Consider the following 13,767-nt stretch of genomic DNA (forward strand, 5'->3'; position numbering starts at 1 on the left):
TTCAGCCGAAAGCTATTCATCCGCCTATGAAACGTTTCGGCCGCGTATACCGTCGAAAGTTCGAAATTGAATTTCCAAAGGCATTCCTTACGTACTCGCGTAATCACGCTCGAGTATTCGCGCAACATCGGAGAAAGTGCAAACTTTTGAACGTATCTCGACGCGCGCGCGCTTGCGCGCGCGCATGCGCCGCGGCTTTCCCTCGCGACCGGCAAGATTTAATTGCGAACAATTACACATTTCCCCTTACAATTATCTTCGAACACGACTCCTATGGATATATTATCGGAACTACACAGTTCAACTATCCCATTTCGCGATTACCCCTTCATCATGTCCCGATGTAACATTTGTGTTGCGAAATAATTTTTTTTTTTTTTTTTCAAGTTGTCAATTACGCCGAGGCGCGATATAAATCATTCGGTAATCACGAAACAATGTATACGTAAAGTCATGTATAAGAGAACATTCGTATACATAAAACGTATACAAACACGTTCGTACCGAAAAGAAGAAACAAAAGAAATGCAGCGTGACAGCTTTTGGTAATTTCGCTCAACACGTGGTGAGCGTGGTATGCGGTTATTGCGAGTTCCGGTTTCGAGTGTTTACGAGGAAGCAGAACCGTTGTCGCATCTTCCTTCACGGATCTTACACGTGTATATGATATATATAATGTTCGCAAACTAGAACGAGGCATCAAATGAAACGCTTAACAGGACTTTCGCACTGGATTCATTATTCAATGACGAAAATTTTTGCTGTAAAATCAGACTTTGCTAAGAATAATATTTATATAATATAAAATGTAATAAAATGTAATAATTAATTTAAATCTACCTTTTTATATTTAATCGTCGATCTTAAACGGTAGTAGTTTTCATGTCGATTTTATTCTCGATTAATAATTTGTTTTTTCAATAAATAGTTGATTAAAGTCTGTTTATGACTTGATACTGTTCTACTTATAAATTAGCAAGCTGCTAACAATTTACATTGATCGAATTTGCAATTGTTTTGTAAAAAGACGTATGTTACGTTGTAATAAAAATTTTCATGTACGAAGAACAGTTCGTTTGCAAATTGATGGCATGAATAGTACTTTTGAGTCGCTAAATTAAATATGACTCAATTAATGAATGTGTGTATGTATGTAAAACGTCTAGGCATTTGATAAAAGTCATTAATAATCATAATAAACGCGTTTTTATGATTTTTTTCACGCTTATATTTCTTTTTATCATTCATACATTATTTTCAAGAATTTTATTCATGTTACTTTTAAAATATTAATTGTAATAAATATCTTAATTGTAATAAATACAATAAGTATTCATAAATACAATAAGTAATAAACAAGTGTTTATACAAGCTTCTTCTCATTTAAAAATATACATAATTACTTATTAATATCATAACATAGTTACTTATTAATTTAATATAAATGGCTGTTCCACAAGACACTTCATAAAATGACTGACAATGAAATAAACCAACCAGAATCTAAAACGATCATTGTGTTTGACAATGTGGTTTGTTAGCATTTTATAAAAAGACTAAAATTCTTAGATTGTAAAATATTTCATTTTAAACTATGATTTGAGAATGTAGCCGCACTTTATAAAATGCCTAGACGTTTTATAAAACAACGAATTATATAATCTGGCTACGACATACATATCATAATCCCGAGTAATAAAATGTATTTCGAATATCAAAGAGATATAGGTTTCCATCGATACATCAATCGATAAAATATTAAAAATATATATAAAAAAAATATATATATATATATATAAAAAAAATATATATATATATATATATATATATATATTTTTTTTTAAATATATATTTTTAATATATATTTTATTAAATTTATTTTATTAAGTAAGGAAATTAGATTTGTATATAAATCAGCATAAAAGTTATCATGTTTTAAATTACTAAAAAATATATATTTAAAGAGGATTTAAAACCGTAGAAAGATTGTTTAAAGTTCATAAATGTATAAATGACGAAGTCAAATATAAAAGTATATTTAAATCACACGCTGGAATTATATATATGTGTATGTGTGTGTGTGTGTAAACAAAATTTATCTTACTTTCTTCAAACTTTTTTTTTGTCTCAATTACAAACTTCTGCATATAATTTCGCAAAAGATTAAAGGATCGAAAAACATAAACATAAAAGAATGTCGCTACGATCGGATTCGTCACGTAAAAGTCACGTTTTAGCGTCCATCTTCGATCGTATATTTTTTTATGTTCGAAAGAACACACGGGACAGTTCCGTATCGTGCTATTGTATTCCGACATATCGCATGTATGCGTGTCATATACAAACGATCAGACGAAACAAAGCCGACGAAGCACAGGCTGTTAACCCGCGTGAACGTCATCATTATATTCGCATTATCGTGTCCCCGTCCGTGTGCGTAGATCACGATGATACACGCACGATTTTATCACGATTACCTTGCGGATCACCATATGTTGGAGCGATGCTGTTTAAAATCGATACTTCGGCATTTTCCAGCAAATCAAGCGTGTTTGCTCAAAAGGTATCGATAGCTACTTTGGGATTATAACATGACTGTATCCACTATATATTCACATATCTCCCTGGGATATATATATATATATAATATATATATATATAATAAAATATATTTTCACGAGTATCATAAACACCCACCCACACACATACACTCTATGATACTATATGATAAAAATCGGTACATATCCGCAGGTATAGAAGGCTACATGTAGATTTGCACATCGATTAAACAGTATAACAATTTGTTTAGTCATAATCAGTATAATCAGTAGTTTCTAATCAACATATGGAGCAGATTATAAATATGAGTATCGCTTGTTGTTAATTATTATAAATCTTAATAAATCGCTCGTTATAACGTTTTGTTTCTTTTCTATACTTACCTTCAAGACTGTTAGCGATGATAATAATAATAATAATAATAATAATAATAATTAATATAATAATAATAATTAATTAAAATAATATTAATAATTAAAATAATAATAATAATAATAATAATAATCTATAAAATACGCGTATTTATGACACATGATTTACATGTGGCAAATATAATAATATATTCGCTACACATTTATATTCCCGCTATACATAGGGTTGCCATAATAAAATTTTCAAAACTAGAATTTATAGCCCAAAAATCCCGGACATTTCGCTTGCGATCCCGAATACAAAAATACGAATAGGTTAACAAGTTGATTATAACAATAAGTTAATAATTAATTTAGATTTCGTTTTCATTAGTACTTATTGTTAGAGTAAAATGAATAAATTAAACATGTTTTTAATTTAAAAGAAATTTTATTATTAGGTATCTATTTACCTTATTGTATATGGTCAATTAAATTTAAAAAGCAAAATATTTAGAAATATCCTTAAACTCCGAACATTATAATTATCCCCGAACACATTCAAAAAATCCCTTCGGACGTCCCCGGACGCCCTAAAAACCTAACCTAACCTAAAAAAGAGGACAGTGTCCGGAGAAAAGAGGGACATGGCAACACTCCATTGCTTAATTGCTTCTTCGAACCGGCGAATGTATGGGGCGCACGAGATTCCCTGGCTTTAATTCCTACGTTGAAATATCCATCGCGCCGTATGTAACCTATACTAATTTTGAGCGATCAAAATTTTTGTCTCGCGATTAATTAACCGTCATAAGTCTCGCGCGTCACTTTCTGGCAACGATAGAGCAATACGGATATGTTCAAACGACCTTACGCGAATGCATCGCATATAGATTATCAAATCCAATTAACGGTATTTGTCAATAAATGAGATCGAGTGTCCTGATAGCGAGATTCCGTGTTTAGTAGCACGAGATTAGACCTGGCGAGATTCTCTTGGTGCGTGAATGTGTACAAGGTACATCAAGTCGCATAGATGAGGATGAGGGAGAATTCAATTAATCTCAGTGTGATAGCTATGGTGTTATACCTGAATTCTCTGGCGGAACGAGATAGGAATCACGCGCGAATGAATTCGGCGTGTAAATACGGTAGTAGCGTCACGCATATTCATCGCGTTGTTCGTCATGTGTGTACGCGAATCGCGAAGGCTTTAATTATAACTTAATAAAAACAAAGCGATTGAATTGTAGACGCTAGGATATGACGAAAGAGAGTCACGTTCTTTTTTTTCGCCTCGCGTTCTCGGCGCTGATGCGTTTTCAACAGTCATCAGCTGTTAAAATATATGCAGCTGTCAAGCGTTATTCGATATTCGGCCTATCTGCTTTCGCGACGTTCGCGTTAAGCCCGAATCACACTAGCGGCTCGCGGCGGCGACTGCGATTGCGTCTGCGATTGCGATTCTGCCTAAGCCAATCAGAAAGCAGCGGTCAGCGATTGCGACTGGCGATTGCCGTTTGGACTCTCGTCCATTTTTCGAATCGCAGTCGCAATCGCGGCCAATCAGAGGATGCCGTATGGCCATGTGATGCTTCGCCAAAAAATGCACACATTTTTTTTCTCTTCTTTATACGTGTATTTCTTAATCGTTGTAGGTTTGCATCCATATTAATTATTTTTCCAGTTCACTGTCACCAGATTCCTCTAATATTTCACTAATTATTACACTATATTCTTCAGAGAAAATGCTGAGTGTGAGCCGTGGTAATCCACCAATCGCAAGTGTGATTGAAACATAGCAAATTGCAATCGCGGCCGCGAGCCGCTAGTGTGATTCGGGCTTTACGTGAAATCGTACGAGTCGGAACGGCAAGTCGGTTCTTTGCCCGACCTTCGTGTTTCGAATCTCTTGGAAGCTGAATTTAATACCATTTGATCAAGAGCACAAGATCCGGAATAGTGAAACAAATAAAGTAAGAAAAAATATCTGCTTTTGTAATCGTACTCTATTCACGTATTCTCGCCGATATTATGCCTGTATCGCAGCTACAGATCTTTATTCCTTCCCTCTTATCTCCTCTCATATCGTTGTTACAATATTAATGATAGCGCATTATTTCCCGCTGCCAACTGCGCGTATGTCTCTCTCTAAAATCGCATAATCGTGACGGTGAGTAGTGCCTTCGTGCATATTCAGTAAAAAAAGGAAATGAAAAATCAAATTGAAATAATAATATATATAAAAATAAATCTTTCTTATATCGAAAGAGGGGAGGGGAGAAGCTCGCCATTGAGAGCTTCCGAGACGTTTTTCCGGTTGAACCCTCTCACCTCTACGGCCAGACTCAAAGGTCAGGGGACAAAGAAAAAGGTCGTCCGGCACGGATTGATCCCGGGGACGGCGCGAGGTTAGGAAAACGGCGACAGGTGAAGGTGAAATGACGAGGAACGTCGAGAGGAGGAGGTGAAGAAAGTCCGCTCGTGTGAGCCGCCACGCTCGCTGACGCTACAGGCCACATGCCTTGTGCCCGCCTAAACACTTTCACCGATCACTTTCCAATTTCTTTCCTACGTCCGCCCGCTCATATCCCGCGATATCGAGCACGCGCGCGCGCGGTAAGTAACGTCTATATCTTCTCTCGAGAGAAAGAAGAAGACAAATCGCGGCCGCGCGCGAGTCGACGACCTTACCTTCGCTCCTTGTTTAAACTCGTGCATCTGTCGCCCCTTCCTTACACTTCCGTCCATGTAGCGTTGTTTGTACATCTCGCGATGATACGCCTGAAAAATACGCGCGAGAATATAATATTTAATTTAAATAACGATATCGAAATCCGATGACATCATCCGTACGACTGCGGAGAATGCGGACAGCGAAAAACCGCAAACTCGACGACGCTGCGCGTTGAAACTGAAGATAGTAGATTTCGATGAATCACGGGTAATAAAATGTATCTTACGTTAATTGACACGTTTTCGTTATCACGAATGAACTTAAGGATCATTGCTGAGGCAGCATTTCAAATTCCAGAACTCATCTAAATCATATTGCTTTTAATTGCTTTATATGTTCTTGCGATGTAGATAATCACTCATTAATATATATGTCGTAACCAGATTACGTAATCCATCGTTTTATAAAACTAGGTATAAGAATGCGGCCACATTCTCAAATCATGGTTGAAAATGAAATATTTTACAATCTGGCTAACAATAAGAATTTTTTTCTTTTTATAAAACGCTAATAAGCGACCCGCCACATTGTCATATACAGGGTGCCCCAAATCATTTGGGACAATACTCGTGTGCAGATAGAGCGGACCAAACTGAGTCGAAAAGTTATCTTTCATTTTTTTTATAACGCTTAATAAAGGAGTTATTATTGAGTAAAGTCTGGTCAATCAGCGCCAACCTTTCATCACGTGCGCCCGGCTAAAGATCGGCGCTGATTGGCCAAACTTTACTCAATAATAACTCCTTTATTAAGCGTTATAAAAAAAAAATGATACAGGATTTTTCGACTCAGTTTCGTTCGCTCTATCTGCACACAAGTATTGTCCCAAATGATCTGGGACACCCTGTATAACGATTTGTATATCGTTTTAGATTCTGGCTCATTTCAATCATTTTATGAACTGTCTTTGTAGAACAGTCATTTATAAAAAATTAAATTATGTTACAATATTAATAGATAATTATGCGTGTTTCTAAATGAGAAAAAGCTTGTATGAACACTTGTTGTGTTTATTACTTATTGTATTTGTGAATATTTGTTGTATTTATTACAATTAAGGCTTTATAAAAGTAACATAAATAAAATTCTCGAAAACAATATTTGAAAACAAATAATGTAGGCATTTTATAAAACGACAAATTATGTAATCTGGGGTCATATTATATATTGTATATTTAAATTCTCGAAAAGAGAATGTGACCGCATTTTATAAAATGCCTAGACGTTTTATAAAATGACGGATTATGTAATCTGGAGCCATATATGTTACATATTTATAATCTCGAAAAGTATTATACTTTTATAGCTTTATTACATTAACTTTCTCTCTTTACCAGAATTAATCAAAAATAAATTATTAAAATCCTGAAAACTCTTGAAGCTAATCCAACGGAAGTGCAAAAAAGTTAATACGTTCATTCCCGTATTTAAGGATTTTAATACTTTCTCCGCAGCAATATATATATATATATATGCTGCTGTAATATAAACACATGTGCGCAGCGAGAGTGCGTTGGTACAGAGAGTAGGATGCATAACGCGATCCATGCGTAACGCAACGGTGAAGTCGCGAAAGTGTCCAACTTCGCGCAGACAGATAGAGGCATAACGAGCCGGCGAAAACTCAATTCGCGATTGTCGACGCGATAATTAGGACGCCAACAACGGAGGCATTTCTGCGCGACGGAATCTGCTTTCGTTCGGGACCAAGATGGTCGGTGATGCTGTCGCTCCGCGACAGGAGGGGGATTGCGAAACGCAACGCCGGGTGAAAGTGCATTTTGCTTCATTTCACAAGTGAGCTGTATTCCCCTAAAGCGCGGCACGGCGGATCACTCGAAGACGGTGAAGTGTTTCGCTGTACCGAGCGTGTCGCAACGACAAAATCGCCTCGCTTGGGCAACGGGATTTTTACTTGAGCAATAATATAAAATACGCTCGAGATTAAATTTAACGGTGCTGCCGAGTAAGGTCTGCGCGCTGCGAATGCTATTGCATCGAATGTGCATTTGATTGTTGACGACTAATTTAGTATTCGGCCATCGCATTCGAAGTAATATCGCGTCTTAAAAAGTTTAAGCATTTCAGCAACAAGATTTTAATAAATATTCTTCAATGAGAAAAATGTTTGTTGTGCAATTCGCTGCTTTTTGCAATTTTAAGCGTACTTTTTATTGCGAGAGTAGTGAAATTAATTAGTTTCCAGCGTAGAGAGATTAAATTAGATAGACCTGAAATAGATCTGTACATTTATTGCGCATTTAACTCTATCGTCGGCTTAATCTTATTTACATAATACGAGAATGACATTTATTATCAGTAGACCACGTGGCTTACAGTACATTTAACGTTAAATGTAGTTTCGAAATTAGACGTCCAGCATCTATATAAAAAATATATCAAACGGAGACGATTAATTTAATTTCATAATTAATTTCCGAGACATTTTTCTGGATTAATAAATTTTTAAATTTATTTTTATGACGCTCGCGAGTAAATGGCGCATGATTGAGAGAGTTAGTATTATACAACTTGTTTGACCGGATATTTAGAATTATTACTTTTCATCATTATTAACTTAATATTTTCATTATCGTCATGTATCAGTTACGAATAATTATACTTTATCACCGTTTTCCCGCATACAAATTTCAATAATATCCATCAATATTTTACAAATAAATTCGACCTTTGTAAACAATATTTTGCAATAATAATTGCAAATAAAACGATGTTGAAACAATTCGGCAAATAAAGCATATATTTTATCTAGATAATCCCGGTATCTAGTACTTAAAAATAAGACTATATCTATATTATATATTATATAAAGAAATGATACGATAATATCAAAACTTGTATCTTATGCATTGCTAAGTTTACTTCTCTCTAAAATATAAATAATTAAATAAAATATAAATAAAATATAAAATATAAATAAAATATAATATAAATAATTTAAATACTAGCATTAGTAATTTATATAAGAGATAATTATCATATTTTAAATATAAATATATGATACCGCATTTTGCTCCACTTTTCGATTAAAAATATAAATTATCTATCAAATTACACGTATCTGTGTTTAATCTTTACAAATTTTAAAAGAACGATTGATCGTGTTTGCCTAACAGGAGTTTATTGGAACACCTGCGAAACTAGACAACGCACGAGTATAGCTGGTATGCAATTGTCCCTTTCCACCTCTTATGGTCTTATTCCGCGCGAGATTAATGACGAAGGAATGTACACGCATAATGGACACCGAATCAATTGTACGTACCAGGACACGTCGAGGACACTTTCCGGATTTAACTGTGTCGGGTCCTACGACGGCCGTATCGCGAAATAGGAAAGAGGAATGCCGCATTCCATTCAAACAATGATAACTGTAAATTCGAGCTCGACGGATAAAACTATACTTGTAGCGGACCGTGGAAAAGAACTCGCCAACTTCCGTGTCCCCCATAACCGTCAATAAAGCATATTTTCATGAAGGTTGATTACTGTTTTCATTAAGGGGGCATACCCGTTTGAATCCTCAAAAAATGAATACTTTCTCTAGATTTTCTTGCAGCGATTCGATAAAAACTTTTTTTTTTTTTTTTTTTTTTTTTTTTTTTTTTTTTTACAATATTAATACAATATTATTAAAAACTTGAATAAAAATGTTTGGCTTAAAAATTTTTTTTTTTTTAAATTACGCGAATATTTGCTGAGCTCCAATTTTAGGTGGCTGCGCGGTATGCATGAAAATATTCGTTTATCATATTTTAAATAAAAAATACAAGCTTTTTTTTTATTAAACATATTGATAGCTATCTGTTATTCAAGCATTTTGACAAAATTTTAAAAAATAAAAATTGACGGCATTGAAAAAGTTTCGTTTAAAAAAATTTATAAATCCATATTTTTTTTATTTATAACAAAAAATGGGGAATCGGATTTAAAAAAGGTTTCATTAACAGATGCGGAATCTTATTAGGAACTCGCATGCAAAATTTGAAATCAATCCGTCGAACTTAGTCTGAATTTTCATGTATATCATGAAAATATAAATCTGCAAATATTTGCATAACTTTTAAAAAAATTTTTTTTAAGCTGAAGATTTTTATTTAAATACTTAATAATATTGTATTAATATCGTAAAAAAAAAAAAAAAAAAAAAATTATCAAATCGTTGCGCTGCAGAAAAAATCTAAAAAACGTATTCATTTTTCGAAGGTTCAAACTACAATAAATCCGCTTAATACTTTATTGATTACTAATTCCAATAGAAAACAAACAATTGATTATTCAATCATTGTTTCCACTTTCACATTATTTAATATTCACATAACAACACTTGCAAAAATATTATTATTAGTTTTTCGCGCGAATGTCCTCGCGTCATTTATAAATAAAAATGTAAAATGCGATCGTTAGATCCCCATGTTTTAACGTTCGTTCGCATTGACAGGATGCGATTAGTAACAGATGATGACAAAAAAATGATAATTATAATATTCTTTAAACGTAAGTAGGTCAGGCAATCCGAAAATACGATGCCGGTATAGACCGGATGTTTCTTCACTACAGTAATACCTGAAATACCGCGTCCGATTTCGCGGAACCGACAGAAGTTTGCATTCGTCGTGCGTTCAAAGACCCGTGAACGATGCTCGTCGCGAGGAATTCGGGCGTTCCGCAACGACGTGTGATCCAAGAATGTCAGCAAGAAATTGGCCGCGTATACGGAGCCGTGACCCGAATCGAAGAATGCACTGATTGTGAGATTCGGTCGGCATGTAACGGGACAAGGTAAAATTCGCTCTTCGCGAAGTCGAGAGAGTACGATTGTAAAAGCAGTCAGCTTCATTTAGGCGACAAACGTGAGCTACGGCGAATATAAAGAGCGAGTTGTGACATTTCCTTTTGTGATGCAGTTTTTTGCACGTGCCTTTATCCCCCACGGCTGACGTCATGGCTTTGTTCCGAAAAGCAATTGCGATCGCGATGCGGTTTACGAGGTACCGATCGACAGGATATCGAATGATGTGAATGCAATATGTTACATCATCTTTACGAAACTAGTTTACTCGCGTATAAGGGCCGTTTTACAATAAGTCGTATGTTGAAATCGTATGTCGCTAGTTGTATGTCGTGTGTCGTATGATGGATATTGTTGCGACTTACCATTCTACATTAAGTCGCATATTATATCAATATCATATAATGTTTTAAAATCATCTGAAATTATTTTCCATAAATCTTTCTTTTTTCTCTTCGTATTTTTAAAATCAACATTTCTTTTATCGTAAAAGTACGGATTATCGCGAACAAAATTAATAATAATTTCATCTAGGCTTGACATAGTGTCATAAAGAATATTGAGGGTTATGCTATATTTGCTGGATAATAACCTATACTACATATAAAATGCGTTGGTGTCGCATGTCGTAAGCAGGAAAAGATGAATGGTCTAGTTTTCACCGAAGTATTAATTCGCATCTAGTGCGGCGTAGAACCAAATTTAAGTCGATGGAAACACGACTGACTGCGTTCATTTCACTCCCATTTCGATCTACAAGCTTTGTCGGAGTGGCAGCGAATTGACACGAAATTTAGTCGATGGAACTTTTATTTTTCATTATTTTATAACCATCAATATATAATCGATATATAATCTATATATCGATGTTCGTAACAGTTAACGTTTGTTCGTATTAATCATCAAAACGGAAAATTAACAAAAAGATTGTCAAGGATTATGTTTATTTACATTCACAAGCAAAAGTTAAGTTGGCTCTACTGAAATATCAATTTTTCTCGCTTCTATTCTACTTTCAGTGGAAACAGTACATTAAATTCGATGTGCACCGAAACAGAATCGGATTGACGACTTCGGTGGAAACGAGACCAATGTTGACCATCTTTCATTCCGATACCGACACACGACTTGCGACAACTTCATGCGACAGCCGACAATCCAATGCGCATGCGTCCGACTGCGACATACGACTTATTGTAGAACGGGCCTAAACAAATGCTCGCTTCACTATATCAGAATCCTCTCGTAATCCTGTCGTTCGTTTGATCCGCGAGAAAATTGGTTGACGTTTTATCTTAATAAATGGTGCTTCGTCGTCAAACTTTTGGAAAAATTTTAAAAAGTCAGTCTCTTTTTTATTTATTCGCGATATATTTTTTCCTCATCGAACGAGTTATGCTTGTTTTATATTATATATAATTATGTTTATGAAGTATGAATTATCGTTTAAATAAATGATTTATATATCATGCTTTTAAGCTGTATCTTGTATAATATAATATATTCGAGCGTAAAACATAGAAATTTTATGCTGAATCGTTGGGAATACCTCACGGCATTCAACGTTGTAACCTTTGATTGCATACGAAGAATAGACATAACGGGTATTTGTATTCTCATATTTCAGATACGGTCCATAAATTTAGTATGCAATTCTCTAGCAATTCGTGATTCAGCTTAACGTATCTTAGCAATGTTCTTTTTTTGCGCGAAAATAAATAAAAAGTATTTATTATAAATTGATAAATGTTAATCTTTACCTATATAATTGAGCGAGTACGTGTATTTTGAAAATGCATTGCATTTTAAATGTAAACACTTTATCCAAGTCGCGTTATTTAAATTGCTACTGCTTTTTCAAATCCTCGTTTTACTTGCGAAGATGTAACGATTCGTCTGATGTGTCACAACCATGTTTGGACGAGACATTTATAAAAAAAAAAAAAAAAAATTCAATGTTTTTTGCCGGTCTGCGAAGCCATGTTATATTAGCTCGTTGGTCGTATCGTAAAAAGTATTTATGGAACAAAAATTATGAGGGAATATTTATGGCAATCGAGTTCGTTACCATGGAGAATGATTTCGATCGGATATTGCACTTGTCTGTAGCCAAAGTTGATCCTGTTTTGACATTATGTATCGGCATATTTCTTTTATAACGGTGAGAAAAACAATTTTGAAATTGTTATTTTTTTTTGTTTTTAATATTGCGTCATTACCATTTCTTTGTGTATATTAAATCGTCCGTGAATACAACTTCTACAAAACATGAGTGATATCACTCTATTGACGTCACGCACACGCGTCAGTTAGACTTGTAGGAATATCGTGATAAAATTATGACGATGCGTCGGAAAGAGCTGATTCCGCGTGATGTCACGCATCTTTGTCGACTTGTGAAGAACGATCTTAACAAACAACTTAGGACCTGGATCATTGTCTATCACGAAAATCTGTTTCTCTAACGAGATATTTAAATTAAATCTGCGCAAATTATTTTTTTGCGATTTTTTTCTGCGTATTATTGTTAGATTTATTGTTAGAAACGCGCCTTATTCCCAACACGATGGTTATGAATTTACCTCTTTTTTTTTAAACTGCTTTAGCTTCTATTATAAACTTATTTCATCCTGTGGCGGACAGCAGTGACGTCAGGAAACGTAGAGAAGAAAGAAAAAAGAGAGAGAGAGAGAGAGATTCATAGAGGTCGCCGCAAGAAAATCGTGACGACGCGTTAGGAAAGGATTGCAGCGTCTCTGACGTCACGACTTCGATCGCCCACGAGCTGCAGATCTCACGGACAATGAAAACTTTTCTTCTGTATTAACTGAAGCTCTCGCAACAGCATCATTCATATTGCCTCCGTGTGCTTCAATTTCTTGCATAATATCTTCAAGGTTGCACTTCTTGTTCTGCGCTTTATTTTTGTCCCTAACCTTGAACTCTTGTCTATCGTCGTTATATTAAGAAAGTTAATAATAACGGTCGATTTAAATCTTTTTTCGATATATCTTTATCATGAGAATCTCGCACGATTCTCACGTAAATTGGTTACGTAAACGTTACGTAATTGTATACACTGCCTTATCGTCTATTTCTAATCCGAAGAGCGATTCTGTAAGATCGCTTTGTCACGGAACAGATTTTCATATCATCTCCTAAATTTTTCCTTGTTATCTATGACGTAACTTTGTATTATGCATACTGTCTTTAGTACTCTTATTTCTTTCGCGATATATCTGTACCGATCCGCAATTGATAAGAGTTATGTCAAGGAATTTTTTTTTTTTAAGAATTATTAAATTCAT

General features: G+C 34.7%; 1 protein-coding gene across 2 annotated transcripts in view; it reads right to left on the minus strand.

Moving 5' to 3' along the window:
• Glut4ef (Glucose transporter 4 enhancer factor) overlaps window positions 1-13,767 on the minus strand; it is a 101,006-nt gene that overhangs the window by 52,663 nt on the left and 34,576 nt on the right. Inside the window, exon 2 of one of the 2 annotated variants that reach the window (XM_070313804.1) lies at window positions 5,604-5,693. The exons of the other annotated variant lie outside the window; for it this stretch is intronic. Coding sequence (XP_070169905.1) covers window positions 5,604-5,693 — 90 coding nt within the window. The remainder of the gene's footprint in view (window positions 1-5,603; window positions 5,694-13,767) is intronic. 2 annotated transcript variants of the gene reach the window in all.

The sequence above is a fragment of the Polyergus mexicanus genome, unplaced genomic scaffold (assembly GCF_030449975.1).
Source record: "Polyergus mexicanus isolate NDT 795.1 unplaced genomic scaffold, iyPolMexi1.0 SCAF_25, whole genome shotgun sequence".
Lineage (NCBI taxonomy): Eukaryota > Metazoa > Arthropoda > Insecta > Hymenoptera > Formicidae > Polyergus > Polyergus mexicanus.